This window comes from Mesocricetus auratus, unplaced genomic scaffold, assembly GCF_017639785.1.
Source record: "Mesocricetus auratus isolate SY011 unplaced genomic scaffold, BCM_Maur_2.0 Super-Scaffold_100676, whole genome shotgun sequence".
Taxonomy (NCBI): domain Eukaryota; kingdom Metazoa; phylum Chordata; class Mammalia; order Rodentia; family Cricetidae; genus Mesocricetus; species Mesocricetus auratus.
In genome coordinates, this window is record NW_024429266.1 from 20233708 (window position 1) to 20251940 (window position 18233).

At 48.3% G+C, this 18233-nt stretch overlaps 2 protein-coding genes across 4 annotated transcripts in view; one reads left to right on the forward strand and one right to left on the reverse strand.

The window, feature by feature from the left end:
* Nucleotides 1–581: 581 nt before the first annotated feature.
* On the forward strand, nt 582–10222 carry Pea15 (proliferation and apoptosis adaptor protein 15). The gene is made up of 4 exons (XM_005078210.3): nt 582–739; nt 6610–6783; nt 7944–8099; nt 8260–10222. Exons 2-4 carry the CDS (start codon nt 6612–6614, stop codon nt 8322–8324), a joined length of 393 nt encoding a protein of 130 aa, XP_005078267.1. The 5' UTR covers nt 582–739; nt 6610–6611; the 3' UTR covers nt 8325–10222.
* Nucleotides 10223–10538: 316 nt separating this feature from the next.
* Nucleotides 10539–18233, reverse strand: part of Dcaf8 (DDB1 and CUL4 associated factor 8) — a 39226-nt gene continuing 31531 nt past the window's right edge. For all 3 annotated transcript variants that reach the window (XM_040738616.1, XM_040738615.1, XM_040738617.1), the window contains exons 9-14: nt 17793–17850; nt 17193–17300; nt 15810–15940; nt 13619–13738; nt 12934–13050; nt 10539–12386 (exon numbers count right to left, since the gene is read on the reverse strand). In XM_040738616.1, the coding sequence (XP_040594550.1) occupies nt 12270–12386; nt 12934–13050; nt 13619–13738; nt 15810–15940; nt 17193–17300; nt 17793–17850 (651 nt within the window). In that variant the 3' untranslated portion in view covers nt 10539–12269. The remainder of the gene's footprint in view (nt 12387–12933; nt 13051–13618; nt 13739–15809; nt 15941–17192; nt 17301–17792; nt 17851–18233) is intronic.

Consider the following 18233-nt stretch of genomic DNA (forward strand, 5'->3'; position numbering starts at 1 on the left):
AGAGAGAGAGAGAGAGAGAGAGAGAGAGAGAGAGAGAGAGAGAGAGAGAGTAGGGTATATTTGGGAAAGGCTCTTCGCACAGGGACCCAGCTGCTATTATCCAGAAGAGATCATGGCTCCAGGCCAAGTAAAAGAGATTACCCCGTTACTGCCTGCCCCCATCCCTATTTCTATTCCTAGGGTGGATAAACTTGGTCATTTTCTACTGATCCTCTGACCTATAAGGCTGAGAAGCAGCTTTTCCAAAGTAGCAAGAGAACCCGGAGGTCACAGGCTTTCCAAACCCTCCAATCCAAATTGCTTCCGCCTTCCAGGGGTCCTGGCCACCGTGACCATCCAAAGGATAGAGGACAGAAAGGCGAATCACTGGGGAGAAAAAAAATGAGTATTGTTCCACAGTTTAAGTGGAAGAGGCAGAGTCCATAGTGGAGCCCAGTCCTGTCCGCATCCTAGGAGTCTGGATCTTCCAGAACCCCAGCCCACAGTCCCTGTCCCCTCCTGCCTCCCCTCCCCCTTCTCCCGCCGCTCCCCGCCCCCCGCCCCTCCCCGGCTCTGACATCACCGGCCAGTCGGGTGGGGTGAGGCGGTACTGGGCTCAGGCTCTGCTCCACGGGCGGAAGAGGCGGCGGCGGCAGGAGCGGCAGCAGCGGCGGCAGGAGCCAAGAAGCAGGCTCCAGACGCTGCTTAGGAACCGGGGACCCAGGAGTGCCCGCACCCTGAGCTCTCAGCTCCGGAGGCGGTGAGAGGGGCAAAGGGGAGATGTTTGGCGGGAAGGAGGTAGATTGGGGGTCTGGGTTTGGAGAGGTCACGATCCTGAACCCGGGGGACAAATCGGGGAGCTTGAAGATCTAGACAGGTCCACGGAGTCAGGCCCCGTGGGGTTTATGGCGGTGCATCCAGAGTCTGGACTGTGCTGCAGGCTGAGTGCCTTCGTCCGCCCATTCCGTGCTGAACAGCAGTTTGGGAGTCAGATGGGGCCCAGGGATTAGGATGTAGCCTGCTTCCCGCCCAGCCGGCCGGGCCAGGCCAGCTCCCGCCCCTCCCTCCTCGCTCTAGCTTCGGACTCGCCTCTGCAGGCAGTCTCCGGGCTCGCCTCAGCCCTGCCTCAGTTGCTGAGGCAGCGGGCAGCTGGTACGTGTGCTCTCATACCCAGCCTGCTGTGTCTGGGGAGACTGGGATTGGTGGACGCTTGCCCGGAGGAAAGGAGGAAGGAGTTGGGGGTACAGAGGAATGATGTAGCCTACGTAAAGACCCTAATTAATTTTTTTTAAAAAATCCGTGTCAAAACCTACGGGGACACAAAAACACCTTTAAGAAAAAAAGCCAACCACACAGTGACACACACCCATGTGACTTACACACATCCTCTCATACAAACCAAATCACAACATCCCTGCACTACGCATCCACCCACCCACCACAACCCATTGCCTCCCATGTGGAGTCTCCTTGACCGGAGCCTCTAAGACATCGTAACAGGAATGTTGAGTAGTGGATGGAGGGGCCACTGTCCACAGACGCACCCGGATTTTATGGGCAGCTTTAGTAGACAATACCTCAAGGACTGGTGAGCCTGCACTCTTACCTGGGTGAGGGGCTTCTTGTGACCTCCCTTGCCGACTGCACATTTTAGAGCATGGGTACCTGGGAGTGGCTCGATTCTGGGCATCCAAAGGATGGAGGAGGGGGTGGGAGCAAGGGAGAGGGTGAAAGGGATGAGTCAGCCAAGGATGGAACCCAAGCTGGAGGGAGGGGGAGATGGGGAGAGAGAGAGAGAGGGAGAGAGAGAGGAGAGAGAGAGAGAGAGAGAGAGAGAGAGAGAGAGAGAGAGAGAGAGAGAGAGAGAGAGAGAGAGAGAGAGAGAGAGAGAGAGAGAGAGGAATGTGAGAAGAAGATGGAGAAAGGGACGGATCCTGATCCTCCCAGGGAACCAGAGAGAGAAGAGAGAAGGGGTGACCAGAGGAACCAGAAGATGCTGGAGAGTAGGCTACAGAGGATCGGGAGTTAGAGAGGGTGAAGGAAGCAGGGAGTTAGAAGGAACATGTGAGCATTTGTGTCTTGTTTCTCTAGGTTATGTGTCTGGCCCCCAGGCTGTATGAGCGATTAGTGTTAATTGCTCTTCCCTTTGCGGTTAAACACTCCAGTGGGGAAACTGCCAGCATGCCCTAGGCTGCCAGCTTCTCTGGTTGCCTACTTATATGCCACCTGTGCTCAGCAGGTGTCACCTACTTCATACATAAGGTCACAGACGCACACTACACCTCACACACACAGCTTCATGTACAATGTCAACATAGCCATCTTCAGGTAGTTAGTAGCCATATATATATATATATATATATATATATATATGTATGTATATATATATTTCCCTCTCATCAAACTTTCTTATCAGTAGGGAAGCTCATCCCTTCCTTGTGGTAGCTCTGGGTATTTTGGTGGGGACGCTGAGTCTCATGAGGTTCAAATGTATCCATGGCTACCAGCAATTGGGATGAGTGAATAGGAAGAGCTGGAAGGTATGAATGCCCATGGGAAGAGTAAAAGGAGGTTGGGAATTTAATCAGTGGTCTTGCCCACAGCAAGCCCAAGACCCTGGGTTTGGTCCTCCAAAGTGGGGCTAAAAAGGTAGCTGAAAGAGGTAGAAAAAGAAACTAAAAATGCCTGAGGAGGAAGGAAAAGGAAGAACTGAGCTAGTCTAGGGAGAGTCACAGAGCCCATTACCTGCTCACAATCATGAAACCCTCTTCTGCCCTGCCTAATCCAATGCCAGCCTCCATCTTGGTTGCCTCCATCTTGGGCATGGCCCTGTCCAGTCCCAGGTTTTCTTCTTAGATGCACATTTTGGAGCCCTCCTCCCAGGCTGACCTTGAAACTGTAAAACCCTCTTCTTTGTTACAGGAAGAAAGAAGAGTGTGCGGTGAGATACCCAAAACTGGATAAAAAGGTTAGGGGAGGAAGTCAGTTAAGATACTGGGAGAAAGTGCTCTGTTCTTCTGCTTGGGTCTGGGACCCAGACATCGCTTACCTTACTTACCGGCTAGCTCCCTTCCCCACCGCTGACTACTTCCTCAGCTTCAGACAAGACTGACTGACTTGAATGCCAAGGAGTCCCCCCCTGCCCATTAAAGGGACAGGCCCTTGCATCTTTATCGGGGTCCCTTCTCCCTCAGCTAGATAACAAATGGGGAGGAAGGGGTAAAATCTAGTCCTCAGGCTTCCTTTTTAAGTTTCCCCTGTGGGACCAAATGTTGGGGAAAGGGGACTGACCGTCTCCCGCAAATGAGTGTCAGAGCGAGTGCTCAGACACAGGTGCTTAACCGTTTGCTAGGCTTCTCTGAGCAACCTCAGCTTCTCACTTGCCTGAAAGCCCCCTTCTGCCCAGCATCCTCAGTGGTCAAGGCTCTGCCTAGTGCCAGCTTAGGTGGGGAGGAAGGAAGGAAGGAAGGAGTGAGGAAGCAGTGAGCACAACACAGAATGAAATGGGAGGGAGGGGAGCTGACTTCCTGACAGCCTCAGATCCAGTTCCTGCCCTGGTATCCTGTCCCGAGAATGCCCGCCCCCTCCGGTGTTCCTGGGGCAGCCCTCTGTGCTGCTCCACAGATGAGAAACTTCAGAGCCAGGAAGGCAGACTTCTGATAGGCCCTTACAAGTTCTAGCTTTGGTGATGATAAAGGAGACAAGGTCTGCCGAGCCCCACCATAACCAGACTGACCAGCCAGGGATAACAGCTGATCGGTGAAACCTGAAAGTCATGCAGGGGAGATGCTGCCTATCTGTACCCTAAAAAATGTCCCCAAACTACTCTGCCCTTGCCTCTGCCACACCTGGCTGTGGGCAAATCATGGCTTTAGATTTTCCTTCACTGCTCCCTCAAGAGTCCATATTCCTATTTTTTTTCTGTCTCTTATCCCTCTCCACACTCCTCCCATTGGTGGTGTCATTGTCCTGATGACTAGCGGGGTGTATGTTGGGGGGGTGCCCTGAACTGAGGTTGCTATGGTAACAGCTGAGTGGAGGCTGCAGCCTTGTGGACTCTGTGCTTAACTGCCCCCCACCAGCACACACACACCTGAATTCCTCGTGCACAGTCTTTTCCAAGGCCAGCTCTGTTCTGTCATATTGTGGGTTCCCCTCACCCCTCTTGACTGGTTCAAACACAAACATGCGTCCTCACAGTTAGCGCTGCACATATCTCCATTACCAGAGCATCCAAACCTACCTACCACAGCTACTTCCACACCCCTGTTGTCACCCAGGAAAACTCAAGTGCACGCATGCGCACACACGTGCACACACACACCTTCTCCCCTAGCCACTTTACATATTCCTACCCACATTCCTCTTCAGGGCCTCCCTGTATGTTCTACTCCCGGCAAGCTCCTACCCACTGCCCCCAACCTTTGTGGGTGTGTGTGTTACACACACTAATCCCTTCCCGCCTCCCTCCCCGTAGGTTTGTGTTTTAGAACCAGAGCCCTCCCTACATCTTAACTCCTGAGATTCACATGCAGCACCACACTCTCCTCCCACAGCAGCTCTCATTTACAAACTCTTCCTCCGTGTGAAATCAAGGGAGCGTGACCCCTTTTCCAATGAGGCCTTGGCCCAAGGACCCTAGGCAGGGTCTCCCATGCCTCCATCCTGGGCTACTCTTCCAGCCCCTCCCTCACATCCCCTTTTCTGCCCTAGGATTATCAGTGGAGGCGGGGCTGGGCTCCAGCTTGCTGCTGTGTGACCTAGATTTCAAGGCAGAGATGGTTCCTGGTGCTGACAGTCAGAGAGCATTGTCCCTGGCCCTGCCTGGTAGGACCACCGCTGGGCCCTTCTGTCTAGTGGTACCTGGGTGTGCAAGTGGTCGTGCTAGCCCTGCGGTCTGGCTTATTGTGTCACGGTGCCTGCCACTGGAGGAGGTTTGTTTATTCTGCTCAAAGTAGGGGGTGAGAAAAGGGACTCATGGGCTCACACTGATGCAATGCCAATGGCTCTGCCTCAGTTCCCTGCAGGAGCACCAGACACAAGGAAAACAGGTTTGTCAGCCTGCCTTCTTTGATCTGCCAGCTTCAGCTCAGTACTGGGTGATGCATGGGTAGCTTTGGTCAGGTCCAAGGCCATTCCGTTTCCTGCCCACCATTTGGTCTAGCCACAGAATGTTTATGATGTAGTTACTTTTTAATGCGTTAATTTTCTGAATATAAAAATATATACTCATTGCAGAAAACAATCTTTATCTGAAACACGGTTTTGTTATATAGTCCAGGCTGACCTTAAACTTGCAACAGATCCCCTGCCTAGACTCCTGAATGTTGGAACTACAGGTCACTGATTTTAGCTTACCACTGGAGTTTCACATTTTATCAAATCTGTAAAGTTCATTCTAAGGTCTAACCTCCTTTTTTTCTTTCATGTACACTAATGTTTTGCTTGCTTGCATGTCTGTGAGGGCATTGGGTTCCCTGGAATGGGAGTTACAGTTTGTGAGCTGCCATGTGGGTGCTGCAAATTGAACCCAGGTCTTCTAGAAGAGCAGTCGATGCCCATAAGCACTGGGCCATCTCCCAAGCCCCAGGTCTGGCCTTCCTATTTTAGCTAAAGTTTCTACCTCAGTGAAGGGTGTCCTTGGACAAATGCTGTCCTCCCCACCTAAGGATCACGAGAGGCATGGTATGAAGGCCTAGCCTTGCCTGTGGGAGGCCAGGTTGAAGGTAGTATCAGAGGATGTTGATAAAAAGTTAGCATCCCCCTTCCTGCCAGACTGAAAGCTACATCTAAACTCCCCTCCCCCACCACCCAGTCTGCCTGGGAACTGGGCAGGGGGCCAGAGCCAGCCGCTTGGTATTCTTGGGCGCGGGGGCTGCAGGCACAGCACAGAGGCTAGGAAAGAGGGCTGAGTCGGGGCCTCCTAAACTATCAAGGGAGAAAATGGGCTCCACAAAGGGGGTGGCCCACTGCTCCCTGCTCCCCTAAGACCCAATAATCTAAGGCAGGGGGTAAGCATGGGGGGGGACAGGGATCCATCAGACTAAGTAACTAGGCATCCATCCAAAATGAGTCATTAGTGGGGTGGTGGGAAGATGAAATGAGGGACCCCTTTGCTTCTGGGGAAGAATGGAAGATAGAACAGGGCTTCAACTAAGCCTTTTTAGCTTCTCACTGCTGAGCAAAGCCTGTGACAGGGGGAGGAGTTGTAGGTAGGTGGGGCAATTGGGGAGGGGGACTTGGAGACTGCAAGAAAGTCTGGAGACTGTTGCCAAGGTAACCGCCTCCTCAGTCAGGGGAGCTGTTGCCAGGGTTACTGTTAAGGGAGGGAAAAAGAAGAGAAAGACTGTGCGTGTTGGGGGGGGTATGACTTGTCACTAGGCTCCATGATGGCTTCTAGCTTTCCTAAGTTTCTTCTTGTGTGTCAGAGGTTTTCCTTTTCTCCCTCCAGACCTGCCCTCTCTCCTAAACCTTCACATTTTTGGTACACACCACCCTGGCAGGGCAAAGAATGTGCTCCCGTGTGTACTGTTGAGCATGGGGTGAGGCGCAGATAAGTATGGGCAGTAAGTGAACCAGACCCCGCACATTAAGCTCAGCTTCCTCTCCCTTTGTTACCTTCCCCTCCAGTCATGGCCGAGTACGGGACTCTCCTTCAGGACCTGACCAACAACATTACCCTTGAAGATCTGGAACAGCTCAAGTCAGCCTGCAAGGAGGATATCCCCAGCGAGAAGAGTGAGGAGATCACCACAGGCAGTGCCTGGTTTAGCTTCCTGGAGAGCCACAACAAGCTGGACAAAGGTTGTGGAGGGGGCTCTGTTCATTTCAGCAAACAGAAACGAATGCAAGCCTCTTACACAAAGTGAAACCCTATGATAGGGCGGAGCAAGTGATAAACTCTAAGAGACTACAGGGTTTCTACTACAGCAGTCATTAGACATGCTTCATTTATGGCCTTTATTAGTATAAAAAGGTTTTTCAATACTCCTGTGCTATCACTACATATATAACAGGACATGAAAACAATTTAAAGTGGTACAACTTAAAACGTCTCTACTTTTAGAGACTGCTGCTTTTTAAAAGGGGGAGGGAGACACTGGATTAGAGCAGTGACATGCAGCTGGGGCTTGCAGGGTGAACTGCTGGCAGAGTAGCAGGTTAAAGTACTTGCCATGCATGCAATGAGGGCCCAGGGCTCACAGTGAAAGAGGGAATCAGCTCCTCAAATCGTCCTCCACCTTCACCCTCATGCCCACTCTCACTAGGATGATCATCGAGCGCCCCAAAAGCAGTTGGGATTCCTAAGGTAGAATCCAGCCTGTTTAAGCAAAGGAATGCAGTGTAGCTTAGCTAGACTAAAAAGATTCGGTCTGATTACAGGTAGCTGAGAATGTAAATCTTGAGTTACATGTATGTGAAAAGTAAAGTAACCTCAGAGTCTTTTTTTGAACTCTGACTTAGTACAACAGATAGTATGAGGAAAACCGAAGGAGAATCTACCACAATTCAGACTATTGCCACCGCTTGGGGCAGGGGGTGCTGATGATCTGATGGCATAGGTGATCTTCTCAAACCACCCTGATTGTGTCACAGCTTTCGCTCCCTTTTCTTGCTGGGCTCAGAACCTCTTTGATTGGCTGTCAGCCTCCTGTTCCACATGTGGTGACTGGGAACTCTTCCTGATACTCATGTGGACGCAAAGGAGAACGAGGACGGGGTGAATGTGGGATAATTCTGAAGGCAGCTTTTCTGTTGTCCCTTCTTCTCAGGATGGACATTGACACCTGTCCTTCCTAGATCAGTCCTTGGAACTGTTTGGCTGCCTCAAACTTTGTTTTACTGTGTTAGGAGCCCCTCCAATAACCAACATAAACAACTCAGTGTTGGTTCAAGAGTATCAATTTGGCAGGGTAGGAGCTGACCTCTCTAGCCTAGCTCTGACTCAAGCTGCCTTCCTCCAGACAACCTCTCCTACATTGAGCACATCTTTGAGATATCCCGCCGTCCTGACCTACTTACTATGGTGGTTGACTACAGAACCCGTGTGCTGAAGATCTCAGAGGAGGATGAGCTGGACACGAAGCTAACCCGTATCCCCAGTGCCAAGAAGTACAAAGGTAACTGGCCATGCCTCAGGCATAGCTACATTCCTGCTTCCCCCCTCTGACTATATTCTTAGAGTGGAGAATCATCCTGAAGTTGGGGAGTAGAGACTGATGCTCTTTGGGCCTGCCTGGCAGCTCCATCCCTGGACACACCCCATCTTTGCTTTTCCAGACATTATCCGGCAGCCCTCTGAGGAAGAAATCATCAAATTGGCTCCCCCACCAAAGAAGGCCTGAGCAAGGGGGAGGAAGAGGAGGAAGGCTGGATCTTCATCAGACCACTCCCTTCCCCATCCTCAATGGGAGGGGCTAGGGCAACCCCCTGCCCCGTACCCACTTACTAACTTGGTCCTAACCCCCTTACTATGCGCATGTGTGTGCGTGTTCACACGCTCTGGCTGTCTGTCTGTCTAGCTCATCTAGTTCCTCCTCCTCATGAGGGGACTGGAGTCAGGGGAGGGGGGCTTAATTTCCCCACTATAGGGGAAGTGGAAGCTATTTCTGTGTAAATAGAAATGGGCACATTCCTCCTCCTCCCCTCCACTCTTCCCCCACATCTTTAAAGTATGGAAGCAGAAAGGACCTGCATTTTCCTACATTGAGGAGCTAAGGTAAAGATGAGGTATGGGAGAGATAGTTATAGAGTTAAAGAAAATCAACGGGGAAGGAAGGTAAGAGGCTACTCAACCTCTACCTGGAAGGGGAAAGAAAAGCCAGAATTCAGTGTTTGTAGATCTATAATGGACTGGCTAGGATCCAGTTTCTTGTTAGTCCTTAGGCTGAAGTCCTAAGGGCCAGTAGGCCCTTTTATGCCCTTGTCATGGGCCTGGGATAGGTATGAGCCAGAAATCTTAATGAGAAGACCACTAGATCCTTTCCTGGCCCCCAAAACCAAACCCCATGGAGAAGCCAGCATTTGATCTGGAGAGACTGCTGGGACCATGCACTACTGAGCCTGAGATAGGGATGCAGGCAGAGACAGGCCCAACTTCTACTCCTTTACTCGTAAATACAGACTGTTGAATATACTGACCCTGAGCCTAAGGCGGTTGGGGAATGAGATCTATAGGTTTTAACCTCAACCTGCTCACACCTACAGGGTCCCAATATGGATATTGTAGGCAACCTTCACATTCTCCAGTTTAGAATACCCCAAGCAAGAAAGAAGTTAATTACAGTGGTTTCCTTTGCACTTATTACCACCCCAATCAATCCAGGAAGGGGCTTGGTAACCTTTCTCATTTGGGTTTGTGGATGCCTCTAAGCCAAGTCACTAGAGTACAGTGAGCGAACCCAGCCTCCTACCTGTCCCAAGATGCCCTTCCCCATCTGGACCGTGCTAACTGTGTGTACATATATATTCTACATATATGTATATTAAACCCGCACTGCCATGTCTGCCCTTTTTTTGTGGTTTTTAGCATTAACTTATTGTGTAGGCCAGAGCAGGAGTGGGAAGGGAATGCCACAGTGAAGGGAGTGGCAGGGCCAGATTGTTACAGACTCCAAACAGCACTGAAACCAACCACAGCAAACATTACATTTCCATGCAAGCTCAGAGGCTTTAGAGGAAGTTGAAGGTAGGAAGGAGCTTCTAGGAAGTGGGAGCAAAGCTTTGCAGGAAGAGGACAGGCTGTCAGAAGAGGGAAGAAGCCAGACTGGCTAGTGTACCCTCAACTCCTAGCCCAGCCCAGTCTGCCCATCCCCTCTGGCCACTGCTGCAGACACCTGCCTTAACACACACACCTCCAAGACTCCAGTTTTGCCTTAAAGGTCCTTCCTAAGACTCCCTAGTCCTGTCTGGTTTCTCCTTTAAGAAAAGGGATCCTCGTACAACTGGGAGAAAGGAAATCAGCGTAAACCATCCTTCCATCTGGGATGGTACAAGAGAACAAGAGTGAGATGGAGCTTTCCTCATGGAGGAAACAGGAGAGGAGACAGGGTGCTTTTCAGCAGTTTCTCTGTAAAGCAAAAGCAAACAAACAAACACTTTAAAAAGACTAACCTGCCCTAATAGACTGACCTACCTACCCTGCTACCTTCGTGCTGCTGTGAGGTTGCCCCTAGCCCATGCTCCTCCGTCTGCAGCATGCACAGCCTTGTTCTAACCCTGGAATAAAGGTGACTGTACTGTACTTGACTGACTCTAGAATTTCTGTGAGTCATTAAGAGGTGGGGAACCTCTGAACTGGGAGGGGATGTGTAGCCATGTTTTCCCTATAATCATTCACTTCTGTATAAAACATGGGCCTGGAAAACACCCCCAAATAACATGCCCCCCACCTCTGAGTATCACAGACATGAACAGGCCTAACCCACAACATTCTTCTGAAGCTCAAACACTAGAAACAGGGATATCCCAGACCAGACTTTAGCAGAATCAAGTGTTTATACAGGAAGGAACAAAAGTACTGTCACAAATAAATGGACCACATACCACACAAGCAGCAGTCGGGGAAAAAAGCTTTACTGAGAAAAAAATACAACAAATTTCAGAGTGCATGGTTTTAAGCCCACCTCAATCCCACTAGCAGTGAGGACGTCAGACTACTCACTCACTACACTCCCTGCCTCGGGAAGGAAGCCCAGCAGTGGCATCTGGTCTGAGCTGCTAGGAAGGGGTCAGGAGGAAGGAGTGTGTAGGGTACCACCCTCTCCTCTTTCCCCTTCTTGGCCCAGAGTGGTCAAATCCAAACGTCCCAGGATGCAGGATTCCTGATTGAATCTTGTGAAAACTAGGGGCAAAGAAATAGCAGCAAAAAGCATTTAGGGCAAGAATTCAACAGGGACTTTGACACTCAGGTGTGTAAGCCCCAGTCACCAGAATAAATCTTCCAATTACTGGCTGTCCCTCAATTCACAGGAAGTTTTCCCTTCATCCTTCCAGTAGGAAGGGAGCTGGTGTGGAGTTGAATGGCTTAAAGAATCAAGCAGCTGAAGGTGAGGGGGTCGAGTGTGCTTTCTGTCATAGCAGAACTAGGATAAGGTCTGCAGCGGTGGTGCCCTTCCTGAAGTCACAGGCCAGTCACGTTTTAAAGACAGGCCAGCCTCCAATGAGAGGAGCAATCTTGGGATCCCCCATAAGCTTACGGGAATTAGGAGACCTGAGGCAAAGTTGAAAGGAATTTTCTGTTTTTCCAGACCTCTACACCAAGGCAGAGAAAGAAGGGTACAGCCAAACATCCTACCATTTTTTGACGTTACAAAACCTAAAGGTAGGCCCCAGGCTCTGACAGCATGTAAATGACAAACTGACCCCACATGTCACCTCTGCATCGTCACTCTCGCTCATTCTTCAAGTCCCTTTATTGCATTGTATTCATAGAGAATATATAGGTATTTAAACTTTTGACAATAATTTTAACTTGATACATCCAAGTTTAACTTGCTTTTTAATATATTTATAGATATAAAATTAGGCCTCTAACAGTGATAGGGACAGAGAAATTGCTGCCACAGAACAACTAAAAACAAAACAAAGAGGTAACTTCTTCCTGGCCTCCCACCTCTTGCCCCCCTTCTCCAGCCTCCACCACCATTTAGAGGGTGACAGGTGGAGAAAGCGGAGGTACGAAATCAAGTACAAAGCACTGGGTAAGTAGAGAACAGGGCGTGAGAGGGAAGAGAGCGCTGGGATGGTCAGGGGCTCTTAAGGATTTCCCAGAAAAACAGGGTCCTGGGATGCGCTTGCTCAGGGGCAAAAAAACAATGGAACTGTCAGATTTCTTAAAAAAACAAAAGGGGGGAAAGGTGAAAAACCTATACCAAAGAGAGTGGCATTCCTACCCTCCTCTCTGGCCCCTTGGTACTGAACAGCCAGTCCTTCCCCCACCCCCCACAAAAGAAACAAGGGAGGTTAAAGAAAAATAAGCCCCATTTCCTACCCAAGCCTGTTAACAAAAGGCTTTGTTTCTCTCCCCCTGAACAAAAGGCTTCAGGGAGAGGCCCATTTCTGCTGAGTCCTTTGCAGCTTTCCATGGAAGCTCATGCCGGCGTCTCTCACTCCTAGGGGCTCTCTGCTGGTTCAATCTCCTGTGATCTGTCCTTCTCAGATATCTTTCTTTTATTTAAACAAAAAGTCCAAAGTGCATTTCTGATGAATGTAAGGGCCTGGGACCAAAAAAGAGTTGCCCAGGCAGGATTGGGTTGGCAGCCCAGCCCAGCCCTCCTAAGTCTGGGGCCTCAGGATGGCATGCACTGCACCCGGTCAGGGCCCTCCTCCTCGTCGGATGTGTCTGAGGAACTGGGAGACTCATCAGAGTCTGCATCTGTGGCCCCAACCCCAGGTTCTCGCCAGCGCTGTAGGATGGGAAATCCTTGTTAGTAATGTCCCTGGATCAAGGACCAGATGTTAGATCTAGAATGGATAAGGGATCAGCAGAACCTTTTTTCTTTTAAATTATATAACCTAGGGTGACCTGTTACTCCCAATCAGCCTACCTCATCCTCTCCTTTAGCAAGAATTATAGGTGCTTACTGCTGTAATACAGAGAATGAGTGTGGCTGCATTTTCAATAAAAATTTGTTTGCTGATCCCCGCTCTCAAGCTCTTTTAGCATGAAAGCAGACACAGGTCACCCAGAACAATTATTATTTCTTCTCTATTCCCGCACCCCTCCTGCTATTGCAACTGTAAAGATAACCCACCCTCTGGATATATGGGGACAGAGAACACAATCACACACAACCCTTTCTACCAGTTGCTCTACTAGAGATAACGGCCAGTGGATGAGACACCCAACCAAGGCCACTTCATTCCTCTAAGTAGTAAGGAAGTGGTGTGAAACTTTTTAGGCTTCTTTAAAGGCATGTGGTCCTTGGGAACTCACTTCCAACTGAAACTTACCCGATGGTGGCGTCTCTGTCTCAGGTGATGCATAAGGAACCAAAGCATGTGACTATCAAACAGGTCAGTGTGATGCAAGCTGTCTTCATCCCGTTCTCGCTTGTTCTTCTTAATCACCTGAAACCCAAGAGTTACAGGAAGGGAAGGGATAGTAATGAATAGATCCTGGTGTTTGCATATGACTATAACCCAGCACTGGAAGGCAGAGGCAGGAGGATCACAAATTCAAGGCCAGTCAGAGCTACGTCTTAGAAGCTTGTCTCTGAAAACCAAGGCTAGCTAGATCATAGTTCAAGTGGTAGGGCATGTGCAAGGCCGTGGCTACAATCCCCAGCCCCGTGGGAAGAAAAAATAAGCAGACTGTGTCTTTCATCCTAGATACCATTAAGCTAATGTAGAGCTACATTAGATTAGGAAAGGATACCCACTTTTGGTCCCTGAGAAAGGTGGACACTTTAACACATAAGTTTTTCTAAAGATGCCTCCTACCTACTAACTAGAAGGATTCAGAGCTGCTCTCTGGCTCAGGACCTTCCCTACAGAAGCAGTGAGAGGAAAGTAGAGGAAGTGTTAGAGCAATGCCTCTAATGAACTGTGCGACAAGTTAGTCCTTGCTACGACAGTAAAGAATGGCACCCATTACACCCATCTGTTTCTACAAGTGAACGCCTTCAGCGTTACTTACATCCTTTAACCCTGTCAGCTCAGTGGAAGCCTCAGCTGTGGGGGCCCAGATCTTCACATCATGGTCTAGGCCACTGGTTGCCAACACAGGCAGGTGAGGATGGGGTTCAAGACAGTTTACCTGATTTGGGAGGAAAGAAAGCAGAGGCTTAGGAGTAAATGGGAGTAGAGTTTAAAAACTATGGCGGCCTTGAGTCAATAGTTGCCCTTGACCTGTGCTGAAGCAGGACCACCAACCTGAGTCTATACCAAATAGCTCTGGCAATAGAGGAGATACAAACTGGATACAAAAACCAGCCTTTCTATCCTTCCCTAAACATAGCCCCAGGAGCAAGTGAATGACAGGCCATGCATATTGATTGCAGCTTCATAAGGAAATGAGGTACAGTTCATGACCTCGTTCACTCCAGAATCTAAAGCTCCAACTTGCCCAAGGCTGGAAAAAAATCTTTCAGTGGCCTCCATCAAGTGACAACAATAAATAAAAATTAGGAAAGCAGCAGCTGCCCCTGCACTCCCAGAGAAAATGGAGAACAATCACATTTACTTGGTGCTGTTTACTAACTGGAGGCTGAGAAGAAGATGAACTACGGGTAAGGGAGGTTTGTGTCTATTTAAGAACACCCTGTCACAGAGGGCAACATCCTGCTATCTACCCTAAGGACATAGTAAACCCGGTTACAGGGAAGCACAATGTAGACAAGCAGTTTCTCCACTGAATCCGTTCCAGCCACCCCCATTCACTGAATAGGAGGAAAGGCAGTGGAGGGACGGCAGACATTTGGTCTCAGTTTCCTTTTGTCTAAAAGCACCCATGCCCTCTGCTGTCTGACTTGCAAACAGGAGCTTCCTTAATGGGGCAGGGCAGGGCAGGGCAGCTCCCACCCCCACCGGAAGAGCCAGTCCCAGATCTAGCTGTTAAAGCATTTTTAGGCTTTTAGTCAGATGAGGAACAGATAGGAAAAGCACCCCGCCTGGTTCTGCTCTATAGTCCAAGAAAATAAACCCCTGGCAAAAAGCCTCTCCTAGTTCTCTCTCTGGACCAACCTTGGCTGCTGTGCCTGCACACTCAGACCACAGCTAAGGAAAAGGAAAGGCAGGCACAGAGAATAAAGATGACTTCATTTTCTTTAACTTTGAGTTTACAAATAAAACAGGCTCTGAAGGCCAAATCTAAGTCTGAGCCTAAGAGTAACACAGAAAGCCCAGTTCTCTTCTGCTCCAATTTCACACACCAGCTCACCGCAGTTTCTTTTAGGCTGTGTACTTGGAGCCTGAGTAAGTACTAGAGAACAAACTCAAATACAAAAATGTTATCGACAGATACTTGATGACTTACACATGCAAACCTGACCTCACTCCTCCATTTCCTCATGAAATCTTGCTAAAGACCTGTACTCTTGAGCTTCCAACAAATGGATAAAATTAAAAAAACTTAAAGGGACCCATTACACCCATCTGTTTCTACAAGTGACCATTCTTCACTCTCTTAACTTGATTTGCATGATTCTTTCTTGAGCTATTAGCACAGAGGATGCTTGCAAAACTCAAAGGATAGACAAACAATGGTATGAGCATATTATCAGCTGTTCAGCTGTTACTTTCAAGAAAAATATGTATTTTATTACATTTGCTTTCCTTTCTACATATATACAGGTATATTATGTGTATTTGTATCCATTAGACAATAGGCATGGCACTTTCTCCCTGATAAGTACAAGGATATTCTCTTAAATAGTACATCAAATAAAATTCAATATTGAATACCATGTTACATTAAATTACAAATCATACTTATTTCCCAGAATATTCAAAAAATGTTTCTTCTAAAATAAAAGAAAAATAAATGTGTCTAGCTTTTCTCTGCTGGTCCAGCAATCAGCCAAGGTCCTGCTTGGCTTACTTAGAGCCAAGGCAGGAGGCATCTTGTTTTGACATTGTATAGGAAGGTTTGTCCTGAAGAAATAATGTTTTCTTTTTTGGAAAAAGCCCATGCCTAAGAGGTTTCTTCTTTTCAATAAACTATATGTGGTAAGGGTAGAAGAAAGTATTCCATTAAAACCTCAGCACCCTTAAGGCATAATACCTTTAATTTAGTTGCATGGAATGCATTTTAAATCAGTGGCCCAAGTAAGACCTACCTTACTGACCTAAGAAACTAGGAGCCAGCCAGTTCAGCGCACCATACTCACCACACCTCCTTTGTCCCCCTCCATGAACTGAATGATTTGGCAAGATGACTTTTCCCAGAGGAAGATGTGCCCACAGTCACTACCGCTCACCACAAACTCACTCTTGGGGCCATAGAAATTGACGCCTTTTACTGAAAGGATAAATGAGGGAAGAAACCACATAAGGGTTGGCACCTGGCCTATATTTATTTACCTCACCGAGAATTTAGTAATTCACAAACTGAGTCAGCTGAATGTCAAATAATTCTTTTCATTTCTACAAAACAAGAGATTGTGTGTGTGATAGATAATTATAAGAACCACACCAGTCCCAAAGACTGTTTACATTCTCCCAAAGAGCTCTATCAGTAATCTACTGTGCCTGGGCTACCGTCTGCTTCGATTATACTTTATCAGGTACAGGTCTCAAAATAATGCCCTCTGTCCCAACCTGATTGACTCATTTCAACTCTGCCGATTCTTAGACCTTAGGATTATTTTTGGTATATATTTTACTGGTACCCAGTTTGTCTGAGACCAACTGGTAGATGGCACAGTCACCTATAATTAGCATCACTGCCAGAATTTAGAATTTGTAAGACAGGAGTCCAACTATCAGAACCAGTCCCACATACCAGCCACAGTACTGAGTCGTTTCCTTTTCCTTCCCACATAAATGAAATGCAAACACAGAACTCTGCCCCTTTCCTTCTAACCAGCCAAGAGTTTAAAAAGTAAAAGTTACTACCGTCTCCACATCAAATGACACACAGCTGAGAGGTGTGGTGGCATCAACCAAGTGCAGTAATTCTCTACCTTCTCTACATTAGACCTGTCAGGACACTTAAAAGCCCAATGCTCCAATGACATTGAATGTGTGTGGGGAAATAGGCATCAGTGCTCTCTCTCTTATTGAAAGACTGAGTTGAGTCCAGTGAGCTCCAGTGTTTGGGAACCACAGACAGAATTAAAAGGCCAAACTTCACTGGAAACTTGGGCTAGATACCACCATTATTCCCCCTACATTGCTTTATTCAAAGGAATCATTCCCTTCTTTCCCTCTGAAGATACCATCTTACACACATTATATGTAATTTTAGCACTACAGTTCTCCTAACTTTCTAAAAGGACCTCTGTGCCTACTCTACCTGAAATCACAGAAAGTAAAGTCTAGCTTCATGATTAACCCAACCGGAAGGAAGCAACATGATTGCAGTGAAGACGCTAATGAGCCCTCTCTGTATCACACTGGAAAAAAGAAAATTCCAGCCCAACTAGGCATAATCTCACACTGCCGAAGTTGAACACAGGCTCCTTAGATAGCTCCCACCTACACAATGGCAATAAGATAATGTAGGTTTTCAATGTGACTTGAGTCACAGAAACAGAGACAGGCAGACTCACCTGTAGCATTATTTCTATGACCTTTATATCTCTTAATATACTGGGCCCCATCACTGTGAGAAGAGTTGAAGAGGTAAATGTCTTCATCATTGTAACTGGCCAGGAGCTCTGTCAAGAACAAGAACACAACATCGAAGGTAAAGACTGAAAAATGCAGAGACCAGGAGATTTGGGGGGTTGGGGGTTGCCTAGGATGGGGCTTCTTGCTGGTAGTGAATCCTCTTAGCACCCAGATAAAGCACCCATCTTACTCAAGTTTGGAATGGCAGGCAAGTATGGTTACATAGGATCTAGGATGAACACATTACCAGCCCAGGGGCAGTAGAACACTCAGGAGGTCACACCCTCTAACTCATCAAAAGTGGCAGAACTTGCTTAGGCTAGTAGCTTGGCTTCAGGACAAACCTGTGAAATGTCCCCTGAAGCATGCCCAAGGGTCATGTGCTACATCCTCCCACTACATGCTCACCATCAGTAACCATCCCCAGCTGCTCCATTTGGAGCTGCAGTGCAGTGGTAGACCCTGGAGGACACAGGCCTCACTGGCTCAGCAGCTCCCTAGACAGGAGGCCTGCCAGCCTAGGGGCCCTGCTCACGTACCTGTGCCGTCGTGGCTGTACACAAGACAGGTGATGTTTGCTTTGGACTCACTGTTCACCTGCAATAAGGAGCAGATACTGACTGATACCCCCACCCCCACCCCATTTGTTATATCAACTTCAGGAACAAGTTTTTCTAGAAACTTCCCTGTATCTTTTCCAGAGACAGACAAGAGATAAATAGAAAGAGGTAAAAGGAGGGGCGAGAGTAGTTATATAACTGAGGAAACATGTCCACCTCAAGGAGCAGTCTTAGTGAGGCCCTCTCTTGGTTCTCTTCTGTGTGCTAGCCATTTCAGATGCATTATCTCAGTAGGCTACCATAATGGTGCCGACCTCCATTTTGTTGCTGAGAGCACCAGGGCTAGAAAAGGCCAACTGGCTGTCTGAGATTATATAACTTCTAAGTGAGAAAACCAGGGTTAAAACCTGACTTCAAACT